This window comes from Gopherus flavomarginatus, chromosome 5 (assembly GCF_025201925.1).
Source record: "Gopherus flavomarginatus isolate rGopFla2 chromosome 5, rGopFla2.mat.asm, whole genome shotgun sequence".
Taxonomy (NCBI): Eukaryota; Metazoa; Chordata; order Testudines; family Testudinidae; genus Gopherus; species Gopherus flavomarginatus.
In genome coordinates, this window is record NC_066621.1 from 1,174,752 (window position 1) to 1,195,113 (window position 20,362).

At 61.0% G+C, this 20,362-nt stretch overlaps 1 protein-coding gene across 1 annotated transcript; it reads left to right on the top strand.

The window, feature by feature from the left end:
* The first annotated feature begins 100 nt into the window (after positions 1–100).
* On the top strand, positions 101–17,416 carry LOC127051178 (zymogen granule membrane protein 16-like). The gene is made up of 4 exons (XM_050953149.1): positions 101–173; positions 15,667–15,722; positions 15,812–15,972; positions 17,074–17,416. The coding sequence occupies exons 1-4, from the start codon at positions 101–103 to the stop codon at positions 17,414–17,416; spliced, it is 633 nt and encodes a 210-aa protein (XP_050809106.1).
* Positions 17,417–20,362: the final 2,946 nt, after the last annotated feature.

The following is a 20,362-nucleotide window of genomic DNA, read 5'->3' on the forward strand; positions in this document are numbered from 1 at the left end:
GCGGGGCACAGGGATGGGGGCGCGGGGGGAGGGGACGCTGGGGGGCGCAGGGCTGGGGGGCAGTGGCGGGGGGCGGGGGGGAGGCGGGGGTCCCCCCGCGATGGGCTCCGGGAGCGGCCCCAGGCCCGCGGCGGCGAAGGGAGGCGGCGGCTCCGGCTGGTCCTTTGTTAAAGGTAACGGCGGGGGGGGGGGGGGCGGAGAGACTCCGCCCAGCTGGGAAAAATCCCCCGGACAGAAATCGGGGGGGAGGGGGGCGTGAGGGGGTGTGGGGGGATGGATAGATAGATGGGGGGGGGTGGGGGATAGACAGATAGAGGGGTTGTGGGGGGATAGATAGATGGGGTGTGGGGGGATGGATAGATAGAGGGTGTGGGGGGATGGATAGATAGATAAAGGGGGTGTGGGGGGATAGATAGATAGATAGATAGAGGGGGTGTGGGGAGATAGAGGGGATTTGGGGGGATAGATAGATAGAGGGGGTGTGGGGGGATGGATAGATAGAGGGTGTGGGGGGATGGATAGATAGATAAAGGGGGTGTGGGGGGATAGATAGATAGATAGAGGGGGTGTGGGGGATAGATAGAGGGGGTGTGGGAGGATGGTTAGATAGAGGGGGTGTGGGGGGATGGTTAGATAGATAGAGGGGGTGTGGGGGGATAGATAGAGGGTGTGGGGGGATGGATAGATAGATAGAGGGGGTGTGGGAGGATAGATAGAGGGGGTGTGGGGGGATAGATAGATAGAGGGGGTGTGGGGGGATGGATAGATAGAGGGTGTGGGGGGATGGATAGATAGAGGGGGTGTGGGGGATGGATAGAGGGTGTGGGGAGAAGGATAGACAGATAGAGGGGGTCTGTGGGGATAGATGGGTGGATGGGGATAGACAGACAGATAGAGGGTGTGGGGGGATGGATAGATAGAGGGGGTCTGTGGGGATAGATGGGTGGATGGGGACAGACAGACAGATAGAGGGTGTGGGGGGATGGATAGATAGATAGAGGGGGTCTGTGGGGATAGATGGGTGGATGGGGATAGACAGACAGATAGAGGGTTGGGGGATGGATAGAGGGTGTGGGGGATATACAGACAGAGAGAGAGTGGGGGGGTTGGATAGAGAGATAGAGGGGGTGTGCGGGGATAGATAGAGGGTGTGGGGGGATGGATAGATAGAGGGGGTCTGTGGGGATAGATGAGTGGATGGGGAGAGACAGACAGATAGAGGGGGTGTGGGGGGATGGATACATAGATAGAGGGGTGGGGGGATGGATAGATAGAGGGGGTGTGGGGGATGGATAGATAGAGGGTGGGGGGATGGATAGATAGATGGGGTGTGGGGGGATGGATAGATAGAGGGGGTGTGGGGGATGGATAGATAGAGGGTGGGGGGATGGATAGATAGATGGGGTGTGGGGGGATAGATAGACGGTGTGGGGGGATGGATAGATAGAGGGGGTCTGTGGGGATAGATGGGTGGATGGGGACAGACAGACAGATAGAGGGGGTGTGGGGATGGATAGATAGAGGGGGTGTGGGGGATGGATAGATAGAGGGTGGGGGGATGGATAGATAGATGGGGTGTGGGGGGATAGATAGAGGGGGTGTGGGGGATGGATAGATAGAGGGTGGGGGGATGGATAGATAGATGGGGTGTGGGGGGATAGATAGATGGTGTGGGGGGATGGATAGATAGAGGGGGTCTGTGGGGATAGACGGGTGGATGGGACAGACAGATAGAGGGTGTGGGGGGATGGATAGTGGGTGTGGGGGGATGGATAGATAGATAGAGGGGTGGGGGGATGGATAGATAGAGGGGGTGTGGGGGATGGATAGATAGAGGGTGGGGGGATGGATAGATAGATGGGGTGTGGGGGGATAGATAGACGGTGTGGGGGGATGGATAGATAGAGGGGGTCTGTGGGGATAGATGGGTGGATGGGGACAGACAGACAAATAGAGGGTGTGGGGGATAGACAGACAGATAGAGGGGGTGTGAGGGGATGGATAGATAGAGGGGGTGTGGGGGGATGGATAGAGGGTGTGGGGGATATACAGACAGATAGAGGGGGTGTGGGGGGATGGATAGATAGATAGAGGGGGTGTGGGGGGATGGATAGAGGGTGTGGGGGATATACAGACAGATAGAGGGGGTGTGGGGGGATGGATAGATAGAGGGGGTGTGGGGGGATGGATAGAGGGTGTGGGGGATATACAGATAGATAGAGGGGGTGTGGGGGGATGGATAGAGGGTGTGGGGGATATACAGATAGATAGAGGGGGTGTGGGGGGATGGATAGATAGAGGGGGTGTGGGGGATGGATAGAGGGTGTGGGGGATATACAGATAGATAGAGGGGGTGTGGGGGGATGGATAGATAGAGGGGGTGTGGGGGATGGATAGAGGGTGTGGGGGGATGGATAGATAGATAGAGGGGGTGTGGGGGGATGGATAGAGGGTGTGGGGGATATACAGACAGATAGAGGGGGTGTGGGGGGATGGATAGAGGGTGTGGGGGATATACAGACAGATAGAGGGGGTGTGGGGGAATGGATAGAGGGTGTGGGGTCTGTGGGGATAGATAGATAGATAGAGGGGTTGTGGGGGGATAGATAGAGGGTGTGGGGGGATGGATAGAGGGTGTGGGGGATATACAGACAGATAGAGGGGGTGTGGGGGATGGATAGAGGGTGTGGGGGATATACAGACAGATAGAGGGTGTGGGGGGATGGATAGACAGATAGAGGGGGTGTGGGGGGATGGATAGAGGGTGTGGGGGATATACAGACAGATAGAGGGGGTGTGGGGGGCTGGATAGAGGGTGTGGGGGGTATACAGACAGATAGAGGGGGTGTGGGGGGATGGATAGACAGATAGAGGGGGTGTGGGGGGATGGATAGAGGGTGTGGGGGATATACAGACAGATAGAGGGGGTCTGTGGGGATGGATAGACAGATAGAGAGGGTCTGTGGGGATAGACGGGTGGATGGGACAGACAGGCAGATAGAGGGTGTGGGGGGATGGATAGACAGAGGGGGTGTGGGGGGATGGATAGTGGGTGTGGGGGGATGGATAGATAGATAGAGGGGGTGTGGGGGGATGGATAGAGGGTGTGGGGGATATACAGATAGATAGAGGGGGTGTGGGGGGATGGATAGTGGGTGTGGGGGGATGGATAGATAGATAGAGGGGGTGTGGTGGATGGATAGAGGGTGTGGGGGATATACAGACAGATAGAGGGGGTGTGAGGGGATGGATAGATAGATAGAGGGGGTGTGGGGGGCTGGATAGAGGGTGTGGGGGATATACAGACAGATAGAGGGGGTGTGGGGGGATGGATAGATAGATAGAGGGGGTGTGGGGGGATGGATAGAGGGTGTGGGGGGATGGATAGACAGATAGAGGGGGTGTGGGGGGATGGATAGATAGATAGAGGGGGTGTGGGGCATGGATAGAGGGTGTGGGGGGATGGATAGACAGATAGAGGGGGTGTGGGGGATGGATAGAGGGTGTGGGGGATATACAGAGAGATAGAGGGGGTGTGGGGGGATGGATAGACAGATAGAGGGGGTGTGGGGGATGGATAGAGGGTGTGGGGGATATACAGAGAGATAGAGGGGGTGTGGGGGGATGGATAGATAGAGGGGGTGTGGGGGGATGGATAGAGGGTGTGGGGATATACAGACAGATAGAGGGGGTGTGGGGGGATGGATAGATAGATAGAGGGGGTGTGGGGGGATGGATAGAGGGTGTGGGGGATATACAGACAGATAGAGGGGGTGTGGGGGGATGGATAGATAGATAGAGGGGTGTGGGGGGATGGATAGAGGGTGTGGGGGATATACAGACAGATAGAGGGGGTGTGGGGGATGGATAGAGGGTGTGGGGGATATACAGACAGATAGAGGGTGTGGGGGGATGGATAGATAGATAGAGGGGGTGTGGGGGGATGGATAGAGGGTGTGGGGGATATACAGACAGATAGAGGGGGTGTGGGGGAATGGATAGAGGGTGTGGGGTCTGTGGGGATAGATAGATAGATAGAGGGGGTGTGGGGGGATAGATAGAGGGTGTGGGGGGATGGATAGAGGGTGTGGGGGATATACAGACAGATAGAGGGGGTGTGGGGGGATGGATAGAGGGTGTGGGGGATATACAGACAGATAGAGGGTGTGGGGGGATGGATAGACAGATAGAGGGGGTGTGGGGGGATGGATAGAGGGTGTGGGGGATATACAGACAGATAGAGGGGGTGTGGGGGGATGGATAGACAGATAGAGAGGGTCTGTGGGGATAGACGGGTGGATGGGACAGACAGACAGATAGAGGGTGTGGGGGGATGGATAGACAGAGGGGGTGTGGGGGGATGGATAGTGGGTGTGGGGGGATGGATAGATAGATAGAGGGGGTGTGGGGGGGATGGATAGAGGGTGTGGGGGATATACAGATAGATAGAGGGGGTGTGGGGGGATGGATAGTGGGTGTGGGGGGATGGATAGATAGATAGAGGGGGTGTGGTGGATGGATAGAGGGTGTGGGGGATATACAGACAGATAGAGGGGGTGTGAGGGGATGGATAGATAGATAGAGGGGGTGTGGGGGGCTGGATAGAGGGTGTGGGGGATATACAGACAGATAGAGGGGGTGTGGGGGGATGGATAGATAGATAGAGGGGGTGTGGGGGGCTGGATAGAGGGTGTGGGGGGATGGATAGACAGATAGAGGGGGTGTGGGGGGATGGATAGATAGATAGAGGGGGTGTGGGGGATGGATAGAGGGTGTGGGGGGATGGATAGACAGATAGAGGGGGTGTGGGGGATGGATAGAGGGTGTGGGGGATATACAGAGAGATAGAGGGGGTGTGGGGGGATGGATAGACAGATAGAGGGGGTGTGGGGGATGGATAGAGGGTGTGGGGGATATACAGAGAGATAGAGAGGGTGTGGGGGGATGGATAGATAGAGGGGCTGTGGGGGGATGGATAGAGGGTGTGGGGGATATACAGACAGATAGAGGGGGTGTGGGGGGATGGATAGATAGATAGAGGGGGTGTGGGGGGATGGATAGAGGGTGTGGGGGATATACAGACAGATAGAGGGGGTGTGGGGGGATGGATAGATAGATAGAGGGGGTGTGGGGGGATGGATAGAGGGTGTGGGGGATATACAGACAGATAGAGGGGGTGTGGGGGGATGGATAGAGGGTGTGGGGGGTATACAGACAGATAGAGGGGGTGTGGGGGGATGGATAGATAGATAGAGGGGGTGTGGGGGGATGGATAGAGGGTGTGGGGGATATACAGACAGATAGAGGGGGGTGTGGGGGGATGGATAGATAGATAGAGGGGGTGTGGGGGGATGGATAGAGGGTGTGGGGGATATACAGACAGATAGAGGGGGTGTGGGGGGATGGATAGATAGATAGAGGGGGTGTGGGGGGATGGATAGAGGGTGTGGGGGATATACAGACAGATAGAGGGGGTGTGGGGGGATGGATAGAGGGTGTGGGGGATATACAGACAGATAGAGGGGGTGTGGGGGGATGGATAGATAGATAGAGGGGGTGTGGGGGGATGGATAGAGGGTGTGGGGGATATACAGACAGATAGAGGGGGTGTGGGGGGATGGATAGATAGATAGAGGGGGTGTGGGGGGATGGATAGAGGGTGTGGGGGATATACAGACAGATAGAGGGGGTGTGGGGGGATGGATAGAGGGTGTGGGGGGTATACAGACAGATAGAGGGGGTGTGGGGGGATGGATAGATAGATAGAGGGGGTGTGGGGGGATGGATAGACAGATAGAGGGGGTGTGGGGGGATGGATAGTGGGTGTGGGGCGATGGATAGACAGAGGGGGTGTGGGGGGATGGATAGTGGGTGTGGGGCGATGGATACATAGATAGAGGGGGTGTGGGGGGATGGATAGAGTGTGTGGGGGATATACAGACAGATAGAGGGGGTGTGGGGGGATGGATAGAGGGTGTGGGGGATATACAGACAGATAGAGGGGGTCTGTGGGGATAGACGGGTGGATGGGACAGACAGACAGACAGATAAGAGATGGGAGCAGAGTCAGGCTGGGCTCTACCCTGACAGCTGGTGGTGAATTTCGGGGAGTGTGGAAGGGATTTCAGGCAGTGTGAACTCTCAGGTGTTTCCACGGGCACACCCAGCAAGGAGCCTGGGATGGTTATTTTGACAGCTCTGGGATCCCGAAATTCTTTGTTATTGGGGCAGGGTAAATAAAGTGCTGCCGCCTGCTTATGTGAATGAGGAACTAGGAGACGGCTTTATGGCAGAGATGTCTCAATATAAGTTAAGTGACACTTGCTAGACGAGGGACATGGGTTCCAGTACCAGTGAGTTGCGAGAGGTTGGGGACTGGGGTGTGTACCCGATGGTGTGGGCCCCTTTGAGGGTCTGGCACACCAGTTGCACGTCCTGCTCTCTCCGCTGTTAAAGAGCAGAGCTGGTTTTGGTGCCATTAGGAGTCCGTCTAGAGACTGGTGAGCTGAATTCACGTTGGGCCAGTGGTGCCCCAGCCCCAGGGCCCCCGACCAAGTGCTGAGATCACCGAGTGCTGTGCTAGCTGGGGGAGCCTGCAGACCCATCGCTCAGCGGCTGGCAGAGCGGAGCGGTTTGCGGCGCGCTGGAGCAGCCCCTGGCACAGTGAGCGGAGTGAGGCGGTTTGCAGGGTCGGCTGGAGGAGCGGCACAGCTGGCGTGGTGGAGCTGGTGGTGGTGAAGGCTGCAGCAGAGCTCCACGGAGAGGTGGAGCAGTTGGCCCTGGCCCACGTAAGCTGCCCCTTAACACCCTGTGTGTGCCCCCCCCATTTCCACCCAGGCTGGGGGGGTAAAACTCTGCAGATAAACTCTCGAACTCTGGGGTGGCACTGACCAGAGACTTGCGGGTTGTTGGACGTTGGGGTGATTGGGCTTAAGACCCCAAGGCGGAGAGGACAGTGCCAGGCGTACTTGGAGGTGGGTTTGCTTATGCTCTGCGTTATAACCCTGTTTGTGGTGTTTCTCCACTGGATGCCGCATTGTTTCTTTCCTTTAGTAAAAGGATTTTGCTACACTCAGACTCCGCGCTTGCGAGAGGGGAAGTATTGCGTCCTAGAGGCGCCCGGGGGGGTGGTATGTGAGTGGCCCAGGTCACTGGGGGGGGGCTCGAGCCGGTTTTGCATTGTGTTATGAAACGGATCCCCTGGGTACTGAACCCGGCCCTGGTTGCTGCCAACTAGAGGGGCAGAAGGGTTACAGTTAGATAGAGTGGGTGTGGGGGGACAGATAAATACATGGGAGGATGGGGATAGATAGATAGAGGGGGTGTGTGGAGATAGAGGGGGTGTGGGGGGACAGATAGAGGGGGTGTGGGGGGATGGATAGACAGATGGGGGTGGGGGGATGGATAGATGGGGTGTGTGGAGATAGATCGGGTGGATGGGGATAGATAGAGGGGGTGGCTAGGGGTAGATAGATGGGGGCTGTGTGGGGATGGGTGGGTGGATGGATAGATGGGGTAGATAGAAGGGGATGGCTGGGGATAGATAGAGGGGGTGGCTGGGGGTAGATAGAGGGGGGCTGTGTGGGGAGGGGTGGGGGGATGGGGTAGATAGAGGGGGGCTGTGTGGGGAGGGGGATGGCGTAGATAGAGGGGGCTGTGTGGGGTGGGGGAGGGGGTAGATGGGGGCTGTGTGGGGAGGGGTGGGGGGATGGGGTAGATAGAGGGGGGCTGTGTGGGGTGGGGGATGGGGTAGATAGAGGGGGCTGTGTGGGGAGGGGTGGGGGATGGGGTAGATAGAGGGGGGCTGTGTGGGGTGGGGGATGAGGTAGATAGAGGGGGCTGTGTGGGGTGGGGGAGGGGGTAGATGGGGGGCTGTGTGGGGAGGGGTGGGGGATGGGGTAGATAGAGGGGGCTGTGTGGGGTGGGGGAGGGGGTAGATGGGGGGCTGTGTGGGGAGGGGTGGGGGATGGGGTAGATAGAGGGGGCTGTGTGGGGTGGGGGAGGGGGTAGATGGGGGGGCTGTGTGGGGAGGGGTGGGGGATGAGGTAGATAGAGGGGGGCTGTGTGGGGTGGGGGATGGGGTAGATAGAGGGGGCTGTGTGGGGAGGGGTGGGGGATGGGGTAGATAGAGGGGGGCAGTGTGGGGTGGGGGAGGGGGTAGATGGGGGGCTGTGTGGGGAGGGGTGGGGGATGGGGTAGATAGAGGGGGCTGTGTGGGGTGGGGGAGGGGGTAGATGGGGGGGCTGTGTGGGGAGGGGTGGGGGATGGGGTAGATAGAGGGGGGCTGTGTGGGGTGGGAGAGGGGGTAGATGGGGGCTGTGTGGGGAGGGGTGGGGGGATGGGGTAGATAGAGGGGGGCTGTGTGGGGACGGTTGGGGGGAAGGGGTAGATAGAGGGGGCTGTGTGGGGTGGGGGAGGGGGTAGATGGGGGGCTGTGTGGGGAGGGGTGGGGGGATGGGGTAGATAGAGGGGGCTGTGTGGGGTGGGGGATGGGGTAGATAGAGGGGGCTGTGTGGGGAGGGGTGGGGGATGGGGTAGATAGAGGGGGCTGTGTGGGGTGGGGGAGGGGGTAGATGAGGGGCTGTGTGGGGAGGGGTGGGGGGATGGGGTAGATAGAGGGGGCTGTGTGGGGAGGGGTGGGGGGAAGGGGTAGAGAGAGGGGGCTGTGTGGGGAGGGGTGGGGGATGGGGTAGATAGAGGAGGGCTGTGTGGGGTGGGGGAGGGGGTAGATGGGGGGCTGTGTGGGGAGGGGTGGGGGATGGGGTAGATAGAGGGGGCTGTGTGGGGTGGGGGAGGGGGTAGATGGGGGGCTGTGTGGGGAGGGGTGGGGGAGGGGGTAGATAGAGGGGGCTGTGTGGGGTGGGGGAGGGGGTAGATGGGGGCTGTGTGGGGAGGGGTGGGGGGATGGGGTAGATGGGGGGGCTGTGTGGGGAGGGTTGGGGGGAAGGGGTAGATAGAGGGGGGCTGTGTGGGGAGGGGTGGGGGATGGGGTAGATAGAGGGGGCTGTGTGGGGTGGGGGAGGGGGTAGATGAGGGCTGTGTGGGGAGGGTTGGGGGGATGGGGTAGATGGGGGGTGGCTGGGGATACACAGACAGTAAACTGGTCAACTGAACGCTCAGTTGCTTGAACTGTGGCCCCATCCCCTGCACCGCCCCTGTCCCCGAGAGGCCCCGCCCCTTCCCCTGAGGCACCACCCCTTTCCCCTCAGGCCTCGCCCCCTCAGGCCCCGCCTCTGCACCGCCCCTTCCCTCTGAGGCCCCGCCCCTGCACCACCCCTTCTCCTGAGAGGCCCCGCCCCTTCCCCTGAGGCACCATCCCTTTCCCCTCAGGCCTTGCCCCCTCAGGCCCCGCCCCTGCACCCTCCCTTCCCCCGAGGCCCCGCCCCTGCACCACCCCTTCTCCCTCAGGCCCCGCCCACCTGCCACTCACTGCTCTCCCCCCTCCCCCCGCGCCACCACCAAACAGCTGATGGGCGGCGTCCCCGGAGTGCTGTGGCCGGGGGTGCTGGGCCCCCTTCTTCCCCCGCGGGTGTTTAAGCTCCGGAGCCCCCTGGAGTCGGCGCCGGTGCCCGGCCCCCGGCTGCCCCGCTCCGCCGGGTTTATGGCTGCGCGAGTGGCGGGCGAAGGTTCAGTGCGACGCCAGGCTCCGGGGCACCGGCCAATTCCTTTGATCCCATCTCGCCGGCCCTTTGCCTGGAGCCGGTTCTGGAGATTCCTGGGCCCGGTTTTTACAATGAATCCCTCTGTGTTACGCACCCGCTCGGCTCCGGGTCCGGCAGCCACTCCTATTGCCACGGTCGCCGCTTTGCCGTCTGAGCGGCTGGAAAGCCAGCAAAGGAAAAGCGCCCAGTTAGCCGGATCACAAAGCGCGTCTCCCCCCGCGGTGTTTGCAAATCCCAGAGCCCCCGGCACAGAAATGGCCGCTCGGCTTCCCCGAGGTGAACGCGGCTGAGCACTCGCCCCTGACTTCAGCTGCAGCAAAAAGAAAAATCCTGCTGCTCTTGGCCTGTTGAGATCGGGAAGCACAAAGCAGCTTGGGGAAAAAACGTGGCCCCGACGGCCATTTCGCCACAATGGGTTTTCTCTTTCTTACAGCCCCGGCCCACCTGTCGCAGCACCATCTTTTGCGAGGCCCCCATGGCATCCCCACAGCTGGGCTGGCGATGAAACTCGGTGATGTCAAAAGCAAAGGGGGCAGTCAGCCATTGCAAAACCACGGCAAGGGAACGCCTTTGCAACCCCCCCCAAAACCAGCACCAACGCCCTGGCAAACCAGCCAGGACAGAAACGGTCCGAACAACGACAACACAACCACAGCAAAAACAAGCAGGAGAAACCATTGCAAAAACCCACAACAAAGACATCACAAAAATCACAAGGAAGAAAAATGGCAAAAACACAAAACCCCAAAATGTTGCAAAAACCATGAACCAGCTTGAAAAAGTGCAAAATCAGCCACAAACGTTGCAGAAACAACCAGGAAAAAAATGGCAAAAAGAAGGAGAAACCACTGAAAAAGAACATGGCAAAGATCTTGCAAAAAATAACACGGAAATAAACAATTGCTAAAATCCAAAGCCAAAAATATTGCAAAAACAACAAGGAAAAAGACTGCAAAAAACACAAAATTAGCAACACAACCGTTACCGGGGGAGGTTGAGCATTGGCCTGCTAAACCCAGGGTTGTGAGTTCAATCCTTGAGGGGGCCACTTAGGGAACTGGGGTATAAATCTGTCTGGGGATTGGTCCTGCTTTGAGCAGGGGGTTGGACTAGAGACCTCCTGAGGTCCCTTCCAGCCCTTATAGTCTGTGATTCATTGCAAAAACAAGAAGGAACAAGACTGCAAAACCACAAAATCAGCAGCACAACCATTGCAAAACCACAACAAGGGGGCAAAAAACATTGTAACAACAACAAAACCGTTGCAAAAATGACAAGGAAAAAACATTGCCAAACCAGCACCTCCCAAAACCCTGCAAACACCACCCAGCCAGCAACGCAAACATTGCCGGAAGGCAGGGAAACACGCTGCAGAAACAAGACGATTACAGAACCCCCAGAGCGTTTGCTGTCGCGCGGGGGTTTGGGTTTGAAATGACGCTTTGTGCCCGAGGAGCTGGCGTTTGGCAGACCAGCCGCCGCTTTGATTTCATACGATGCAGCTTTCGCCACGTCACCTCCAGCCGTTCCAAACGCTGCTTGGGCCCCATGTTTGCATTTCACCCCAAAGACTTTTCCCTTCCACCTTTAGAGCCGTTTCCGATCCCAGAACCGAAAGGCCACAAGAGGAAGGGGGGGCAGGTGGAAGCTGTTGTTAGATTTGTGAAAACATTCATCACTTTACAACACTCGTTAACCCGCTTTGCGGCCAAGGCCCTGGGTTCCTTCACACGCGGCTCCAGCGAGCGCTGGCCCTGGACGCATGCGAAAAGAAACTTTTGTTAGCCTCAGGGCTTGGCTACACTGGCGAGTTGCAGCGCTGGTGGTGGGTTCACAGCGCTGCAACTTAGTAACTGTCCACACCTGCAAGGCACATCCAGCGCTGCAACTCCCGGGCTGCAGCGCTGGCTGTACACCTGCTCTGCCTGGGGTGTTGCGATTGCAGCGCTGGTGATGCAGCGCTGCTCGTCAAGTGTGGCTACCAAAAGCGCTGTAATTGGCCTCCAGGGTATGAGGAGGTAACCCAGAATTCCTGTCCACAACAAACCGGAGGAATGGCTGAACTCCGAGCTCCCCAGGAGCTGCTTATCTAAAAAACAAACACAGCTCCTGTTTGCTGAGCGAGCCGAGGCAGGCAGGGGAATTGCTTTGGAAGGGTCACAGCTGTTTGCTTGAAGAGAGAAAGGCACGCTCACACGGCAGGGGGGCAGGGGGGAGTCCGTGCTGAGCAGCTGCTTATGTGGTCTGAGGGCTATTTAGGGTGCATAATTTGCAGTTAGTGAATAAGAGAGGGGTGGGGGAAGGGCTTAAAACTTTTAAAATGATTGAAGGTAGGCGCTGTGTGTCTTCCAGTCCTTAGAACTTGCAAGGCAGGGAGCTGAGAACAGTGTCAGCTCCAAAAATCCACTCTCTGTCTCCCCCACGCACCCCCTCACCCCCCTCTTTTGAAAAGCACGTTGCAGCCACTTGAATGCTGGGATAGCTGCCCACAATGCACCACTCCCAACAGCGCTGCAAATGTGGCCACGCTGCAGCACTTTCCCTACACAGCTGCACGAAGACAGCTGTAACTCCCAGCGCTGCACAGCTGCAAGTGTAGCCAAACCCTCAGATTTTGTGGTGTCTTATTGTGATGAACTAGGAATGTTCTTAATGTTTTCTCTGAATACTGTGTTGGTGCCTCAGTGTCCCCATGGCAGTTCTTAAGTGTCTGGCAGAGCAAAGGGCCAGTGCCCCTAAATGCCTGACCCTCTGTCTCCTAGCAACTGATGGCCTGGGCCCCTCCTCTGCAAAGGTGCCAGCTGAAGGTGTTGGAGACAAAGGGATCAGGTGACCTCCTGGCCCGGGAAAGGGGCTGAGCAGAGAGGAGGGGCTGGAGGGGTGGTTAGTCTGGAGCTGGCTGAGGGCAGACGTGGGGGTCTGGCTCACTGCCCCCCAGAATGGACCCGGCCGAGGGGTCCAGTTCGCTGTACCTACAAGCTCTGTTTTAGACCCTGTTCCTGTCATCGAATAAACCTCTGTTTTACTGGCTGGCTGAGAGTCACGCCTGACTGCAAAGTGGGGGGGCAGGACCCTGTGGCCCCCCCAGGACCCCGCTGGGGCGGACTCGCTGTGGGAAGCGCACGGAGGGGCAGAGGATGCTGAATGCTCCAAGGAGAGACCCAGGAGGTGAAGACGTGTGAGCTTCTTGCCCTGAACAAGTCTGCTCCAAGGGAGAGGAGGCTCCCCAAAGTCCTGCCTGGCTTGGTGGGGAGCAGTTCCAGAGCATCGCCCGGTGACTCCATGACACTCACCACCTTCCCTGGGCCAGCGGCTGCCGGGCAGCGCCGGAGATGAGCTTCGAGCTCCATGGGGCTGTTCGGCGGGTGGGGGTAACACCCCTGGGTGCTGAGTGCAAGGTCATGCCGAGCCCCTCCCCAGGGTGGGCTGCGGATCGACCTGCCTCGGCATCACTCTTAGCCCAGCGCGTAAACATCAGCAGGCAGACAGGGCATATGGGGACCAGGAGGGAGAGAGACGGAGTGGGGGGGGGCTGGGAGCCAGAACTCCTGGGTTCTCTCCCCAGCTCTGGGAGGGGAGTGGGGGCTGGTGGTTAGAGCAGGGGGGGCTGGGAGACAGGGCTCCTGGGTTCTCTTCCCAGCTCTGGGAGGGGAGTGGGGGCTGGTGGGTCAGAGCAGGGGGCTGGGAGCCAGGAGTCCTGGGTTCTATTCCCGCCGTCCCCCTAATGTCCTTTTGAAGGGCTGAGAAAGTAACACCCCAAATGTGTGACATTTGCATTTCACGGTGGGGGGAATGGAACATGGGACCTTTCCTCTCGGGGGGGGCAGCTCTTCTCCAGCACCTCCCCTGGACTTTCCCCTGGGCCGTTCCCTCATGCCCCGGTTGTGTGCCAAGGGCTGGGTTGGGGTGTGTGTTCCCACTGGGTGGGGCGTGTGTTCCCAGTGGGTGTTTCCCGTGTGCTGGCACCTGCTGGGTCTCGGCCTGTCCCTGGGTCTCATAAACTCCCTGCCCTCCCTGCACCCCACCCCCGCATCTCAAGCGGGTTCCGTGCTGCAGGGAGTGGGGGGGGGCTTGGCAGGGGGTTTGCCAGGGGGCTGAGGAACAAATCATCCTCCCTCTGGAATGAGATTAGCCACATCTGGAATTAATCTGGAATGACTCCAGGGAGAACCCTTTGTTCTGACTAAACATAATCCACTTTGGAATCGGGTTCAAGGGGAGGTGTGTCCACATGGGCACAGCCAGGGGAGCAAATGCCAGTTCATTTCAGCTTTGAATTCACAGTAGAGTCAGTAAACCCCTTGAGGGGTGCTCTCTTTCTAATTCAGTTTCACTTCACTTCCCAAGGCCTTGTCTACATGGGGACAGAAATTAATCTGACCCAGCCAAAATGGTGACTTTCAAGTGGATTCATTAAGCTCTGTTAAGCCCTGTGTGGATGGTTTTGTTCCAAATTCACATGGCTTCGCCTGCCATAGCTCCTGGACTGTTCTCCCAGCGCTGGTGGGGAGGGCGATTGGTTCCCCGCTCGGCCGCCCAGATCCACCTGCTCCAGCATCCCTGCCCAGAGTTTGACACAGGAGTCCAGACTGACTCCATGGCTGTCGTTTATTAAGCTGGTCACAGGGAGGAGGAGAACTGGGGCTAGGGGAAACTGAGGCAAAGCCCCCAGAACTTGATGGGACACCTTGATGGGGTCTCCTCCATTTGCAGGACTCGGCACAGCGTTGAGACCTTCTGGGGTTTCAATCCCTTCCCTCCGAAAGACGTTCTTCAAACAATCAGAGAATCTCAGCGTTGGAAGGGACCTCAGGAGGTACCTAGTCCAACCCCCTGCTCAAAGCAGGACCAACCCCAACTAAATCATCCCAGGGCTTTGTCAAGCCCTGACCTTAAAAACCTCTAACGAAGGAGATTCCACCAGCTCCCTAGGGAACCCATTCCAGTGCTTCACCACCCTCCTAGTGAAATAGTGTTTCCTAATATCCAACCTAGACCTCCCCTACTGCAACTTGAGACCATTGCTCCTTCTTCTGTCATCTGCCACCACTGAGAACAGCCGAGCTCCATCCTCTTTGGAACCCCCTTCAGGGAGTTGAAAGCAGCTATCAAATCCCCCCTCATTCTCTTCTGCAGACTAAACAATCCCAGTTCCCTCAGCCTCTCCTCAGAAGCCATGTGCTCCAGCCCCCTAATCATTTATATTGCCCTCCGCTGGACTCTTTCCAATTTTTCCACATCCTCCTTGTAGTGTGGGGCCCAAAACTGGACACAGGACTCCAGACAAGGCCTCACAATGTCGAATAGAGGGGAATGATCACGTCCCTCGATCTGCTGGCAATGCCCCTACTTATACAGCCCAAAATGCCGTTAGCCTTCTTGGCAACAAGGGCCCATAGACGTTGAGTTGATGGTAGCTGATGTCAAGACAAGGGTCCGAGCCCATATCCGGGGGAGTGCAGGGAGCAGGGCGGGGGGTCAGCAGGGGGCGCTCTCCCTTGCCAGTCAGGGCTGGCCCCAGGGCCCCAAGGTGCTGCTGGGGGGGCTGTTCTGCAGGGGGGGAGTAGGGGGTGCTCTCGGCTCTGGCACCCCAGCTTTTTGTATTGGGGTGTCCCCAGTGTAGATTCATTTGCTCCCGCTTGGCAGATGGCCCCTGAGCAGCTCACGGGGCCAGTGGGACAGAGGGTGGGGAGGGGCCCAGGATGTTGCAATGGGTTTACGATGTTTGCACAGCCAGCGCCTGCCTGCGTCAGACCTCTCCCCACGGCCGCTATAAGAGTGGGGGTCACCCCGGGTAGCTCCCAGCGCCCCAGTGCCGACGGACACGGCGTGAGTGACGGGACGTGGGGCCTGTCTCCTGCCGGGGGCATCAGCTCCCCTCTGGCCCCATGGCAGGACAGGCTGGCTCCGGGGGGGGGGGGGGGGGAGAAGCCCCACATCCCCAAATCCCCAAATGAATGAAAACCTACCCAGAATAACCTCCTTGCCCCCATTGTCTTCCCAGAATGCTTCGCTTCATCCTCCTCCTCGCCCTTTGCCTGGGGGTCGCTGGCAATGTCAGTAAGTTTGGGGGGACCAGGGCAGAGCGGGGGGCTGGGCAGGGGGTGCTGGGCCACAGGGAGCGACTGGGCTGGAACCCCCTTTAACCCTTTCCTCTCTGGATCCTTTTCGGCCCAGTCCAACTCAGCCGCTCGTCCTTTTCTGGGGAGTACGGAGGGGGCGGAGGAAAGAGATTTTCTCACTCTTTGAACCAGCTGGATGGGCCCATCACTGCCTTTCGGATCCGAGTGAATTGGCTGTTCATCGTAGGGTGAGTGAGAGCCCCAGGTGGGGCAGCAGGGGGCTGCAGGTCGGGAGTGAGGGGCACCAGCAGAGCTAGGGGGGCAGGGCTGGGCTGGCAGGGGCTGTGGGTCGGGAGTGAGGGGCACCGGCAGAGCTGGTGGGGGCAGGGCTGGGCTGGCAGGGGCTGCGGGTCGGGAGTGAGGGGCACCGGCAGAGCTGGGGGGAGCCCAGGGCTGGGCTGGCAGGGGCTGTGGGTCGGGAGTGAGGGGCACCGGCAGAGCTGAGGGGCTGCGGGTCGGGAGTGAGGGGCACCAGCAGAGCTAGGGGGCCAGGGCCAGGGTGGCAGGGGCTGCAGGTCAGGAGTGAGGGGCCCCGGCAGAGCTGGGGGGCTGCGGGGCGGGAGTGAGGGGCCCCGGCAGAGCTGAGGGGCTGCGGGGCGGGAGTGAGGGGCCCCGGCAGAGCTGGGGGGCTGCGGGGCGGGAGTGAGGGGCCCCGGCAGAGCTGAGGGGCTGCGGGTCGGGAGTGAGGGGCACCAGCAGAGCTAGGGGGCCAGGGCCAGGGTGGCAGGGGCTGCAGGTCAGGAGTGAGGGGCCCCGGCAGAGCTGGGGGGCTGCGGGTCAGGAGTGAGGGGCCCCGGCAGAGCTGAGGGGCTGCGGGGCGGGAGTGAGGGGCCCCGGCAGAGCTGAGGGGCTGCGGGGCGGGAGTGAGGGGCCCCGGCAGAGCTGGGGGGCTGCGGGTCAGGAGTGAGGGGCCCCGGCAGAGCTGAGGGGCTGCGGGGCGGGAGTGAGGGGCCCCGGCAGAGCTGGGGGGCTGCGGGTCAGGAGTGAGGGGCCCCGGCAGAGCTGAGGGGCTGCGGGGCGGGAGTGAGGGGCCCCGGCAGAGCTGAGGGGCTGCGGGTCAGGAGTGAGGGGCCCCGGCAGAGCTGAGGGGCTGCGGGTCAGGAGTGAGGGGCACCGGCAGAGCTGGTGGGGGCAGGGCTGGGCTGGCAGGGGCTGCGGGTCGGGAGTGAGGGGCACCGGCAGAGCTGGGGGGAGCCCAGGGCTGGGCTAGCAGGGGCTGTGGGTAGGAAGTGAGGGGCCCCGGCAGAGCTGGGGGGCTGCAGGGTGGGACTGAGGTGTGTCTCCCCCAGGCTGCAGGTGCGGTACGGGTCAAAGTGGAGCGACTACGTCGGTGGCTCCTTGGGGGACCTGGAGGAGATTGTCCTGCACCCCGGCGAGTCCATCGTGCAGGTGTCGGGAAAGTACAAGATCTACCTGCGCCGGCTGGTCTTCACCACGGACAAGGGCCGCAGCTTCTCCTTCGGCAAGGACACGGGCACCAGCTTCAACGCGGCCCCCCTGCACCCCCGCACCGTCCTGCGCTATCTGAGCGGCCGCGCCGGGGGCCTCGTCGACGCCCTCGGCTTCCACTGGGACACCTACCCCGTGCACTGCCTGCGCTGCAGCCTGGCGGGGCCTGGCCTGGGCTCATAGGAGGTGCTGACCTGGGAGGGCCTGGGGGGGGCAGATGTTCTGGCAGGTGTTGGGGGCAGCGTGGGGGTGATCGGGGGGGTTGGCTTGCAGTGGGCAGCCGGGGGGGCAGAGGATCCCCAGGGAGGCAGAAGACAGACCCATCCCTCAAGCTTGATTCATTGTGGCCGGTACCCCCCTCCCCCGGCTGCCAGGCGGATTTTCTCTCCGTCTGTCTGTCTGTCCTCCCTCTTCCCAGCCTCCTCCCTTCGGCTTCGCGCCCCTTCGCTCCCTCTGCCATTGTGGCCCCCCGCTCACCCAGACCCCCCCATGCTGGGCCCCCCCCAGGGTTAGCCCCCCGCCCATGTCCACACGTGTCACAGGACCATAAACCCGCAGCCATTTGGCACCAGCATAAACCGTCTCTTTCTTGTGTCTTCGGCGCATTAGCCCTTGGGGTCCCTGCGGGATGGGGCCCCCCCCCGGGTCGCCCCCACCCTGCCACCCAAACCCACCCTGCACCAGGGCGCTGAACTGAACTGGCCACTAGGTGGCAGCAGGAGGCAACACAAGAAACCACCGGCCCCAGAAAACTGGGAACAGGACACGGGGCCTTTCCCCTGTAGGGGGCGCTGGCTCCGAGCTGGGCCTGGGTGGGACTGGCTGGATCGGGGCCTTTCCCCTGTAGGGGGCGCTGGCCCCGAGCTGGCCCTGGACAGGACTGGCTGGATCGGGGGTGGGGGTGGGATCGGGGCCTTTCCCCTGTAGGGGGCGCTGGCCCCGAGCTGGCCCTGGACAGGACTGGCTGGATCGGGGGTGGGGGTGGGATCGGGGCCTTTCCCCTGTAGGGGGCGCTGGCCCCCAGCTGGCCCTGGACAGGACTGGCTGGATCCGGGGTGGGGGTGGGATCGGGGCCTTTCCCCTGTAGGGGGCGCTGGCCCCCAGCTGGCCCTGGACAGGACTGGCTGGATCCGGGGTGGGGGTGGGATCGGGGCCTTTCCCCTGTAGGGGGCGCTGGCTCCGAGCTGGGCCTGGGTGGGACTGGCTGGATCAGGGCCTTTCCCCTGTAGGGGGCGCTGGCTCCGAGCTGGGCCTGGACAGGACCGGCTGGATCAGGGGTGGGGGTGGGATCGGGGCCTTTCCCCTGTAGGGGGCGCTGGGCCCGAGCCCTGGGCAGGACCGGCTGGATCGAGGGTGGGGGTGGGATCGGGGCCTTTCCCCTGTAGGGGGCGCTGGCCCTGAGCCCTGGGCGGGACCGGCTGGATCGAGGGTGGGGGTGGGATCGGGGCCTTTCCCCTGTAGGGGGCGCTGGCCCTGAGCCCTGGACAGGACTGGCTGGATCGGGGGTGGGGGTGGGATCGGGGCCTTTCCCCTGTAGGGGGCGCTGGCCCTGAGCCCTGGACAGGACTGGCTGGATCGGGGGTGGGGGTGGGATCGGGGCCTTTCCCCTGTAGGGGGCGCTGGCCCTGAGCCCTGGACAGGACTGGCTGGATCGGGGGTGGGGGTGGGATCGGGGCCTTTCCCCTGTAGGGGGCGCTGGCTCCGATCTGGCCTGTTTTAGCTGCGGCCTGGCCTGGCCCGTTAATTGCCCCCCGGGGGAGGCCCCGGCCTTTGGAGGGGGGCGAGGGTGGTGACCGAATCCCCGTGCTCAATAGAAGGAAATGGGGCAGGCGGAGCCGGCTGCAAAGCCCCAGCGTCTGAGGCAGCTCCGAGAAGTGGGAGACGCCGCAGGGCATCACTGGCCAGGAACTGGAGCCCCGGGGCTGTCACAGGCTCCCAGGTCGCGCCCACTCGTGGCCGCGTGCGGTCCGTGGGGGGGGCCCTTCCAGTGCGACAACCCTTCTCGGGGGGCCACTCTCTCTTGGGGTCAGACCCCTCCACCTCCTGGAGCTGCATTTCTATGAGCCTCAGCACGTCTGTCTGTGCCGTGGGCCCCCCCAGGGAGTCCCCTCGCTCTGGGCCCCTGGGGCCTCCACCCCCCGAAGGGGTAGATGCCCCCCCCCGCCCTGTCCCCTAGCCCGGAGTGACTGTCCAGGGCTTCCCAGAGGATTCAGGGGGCCTGGGGCAAAGCAATTTCGGGAGCCCCTTCCATAAAAAAAGCTGCAATACTATAGAATACTGTATTGCTGTGGGGGTCCCTGTGGGGCCCGGGGCCTGGGGCAAATTGTCCCACTTGCCCCCCGCCCCCAGGCGGTCCTGTGACTCTCAGCCAGCGTAAAACAGGAGGTTTACTGAGCGTTGAACCCAGCACAGGAAACTCTCAGGGCTTCAGGCCTGGCCTCCCTCAGCCCAGCACATCCCAGTCCCCCTGCAGCCAGGGGGGCTCTGCCTGCTCCCCCTCTCCAGCCCCAAGCCCCCCTGCTTCCCAGCTGGGCCTCCGATATCCCCGGCCCCAAGCCCCCTCTGTCCATTGGCTTCTCCCCAGGGAAACAGGGTCGTAAACAGGCAGGCCTGGGTCTCCTCCCCTCTCAGCCCCCCTCTGGCCGGAGCCGGCTGGTCAGGTCACCGGGGTCCTCTCCCTGCAGCCCATTGTCCTCCCACTGCCCAGAACCAGCTGGCTGCCAAGTTGGGGTGGCCTCTTAGTCTTCAGGGTCACCAGTTGTTGGGGTTCCCCCTCTCCAGGCCATTGTCCAGGGGTCCCAGCTGCCAGGCCAGGTCATACCTGGTCCTCTGCAACCAGCAGCCCTCTCCCACCACCTTGTGAAACATGCAGCACACAGGGAAACTGAGGCACACACACACTATTCACGTCAAACTCCACCAAAATCCCCATCTTCGTCCCATCAGACAGCTGCCCTCAGCAGGAATCGTGTCTAACAGGGCAGAAAGCTGCGAGCTAGGAAACCCCCTTAACCGCTCCCCGAAAAGCCTCACAAGGTTTGGACGTCTGGTGCGTTGCCAGACAAAGATAAAAACCATCGTGGGGAAGAAACACGAACTGGAGACTCGCTGCAGCCTCGAAAAATCAGT

What these genes read in the sequence shown, in the direction of transcription:
- LOC127051178 (XM_050953149.1), top strand. Translation starts at nt 101, where the DNA reads ATGGGCTCCGGGAGCGGCCCCAGGCCCGCGGCGGCGAAGGGAGGCGGC. An exon ending in GGGGGTCGCTGGCAATGTCA is followed by an intron (nt 15,723 to 15,811) that starts GTAAGTTTGGGG and finishes CCCCTTTAACCC; the next exon opens with TTTCCTCTCTGGATCCTTTT. An exon ending in AATTGGCTGTTCATCGTAGG is followed by an intron (nt 15,973 to 17,073) that starts GTGAGTGAGAGC and finishes TGTCTCCCCCAG; the next exon opens with GCTGCAGGTGCGGTACGGGT.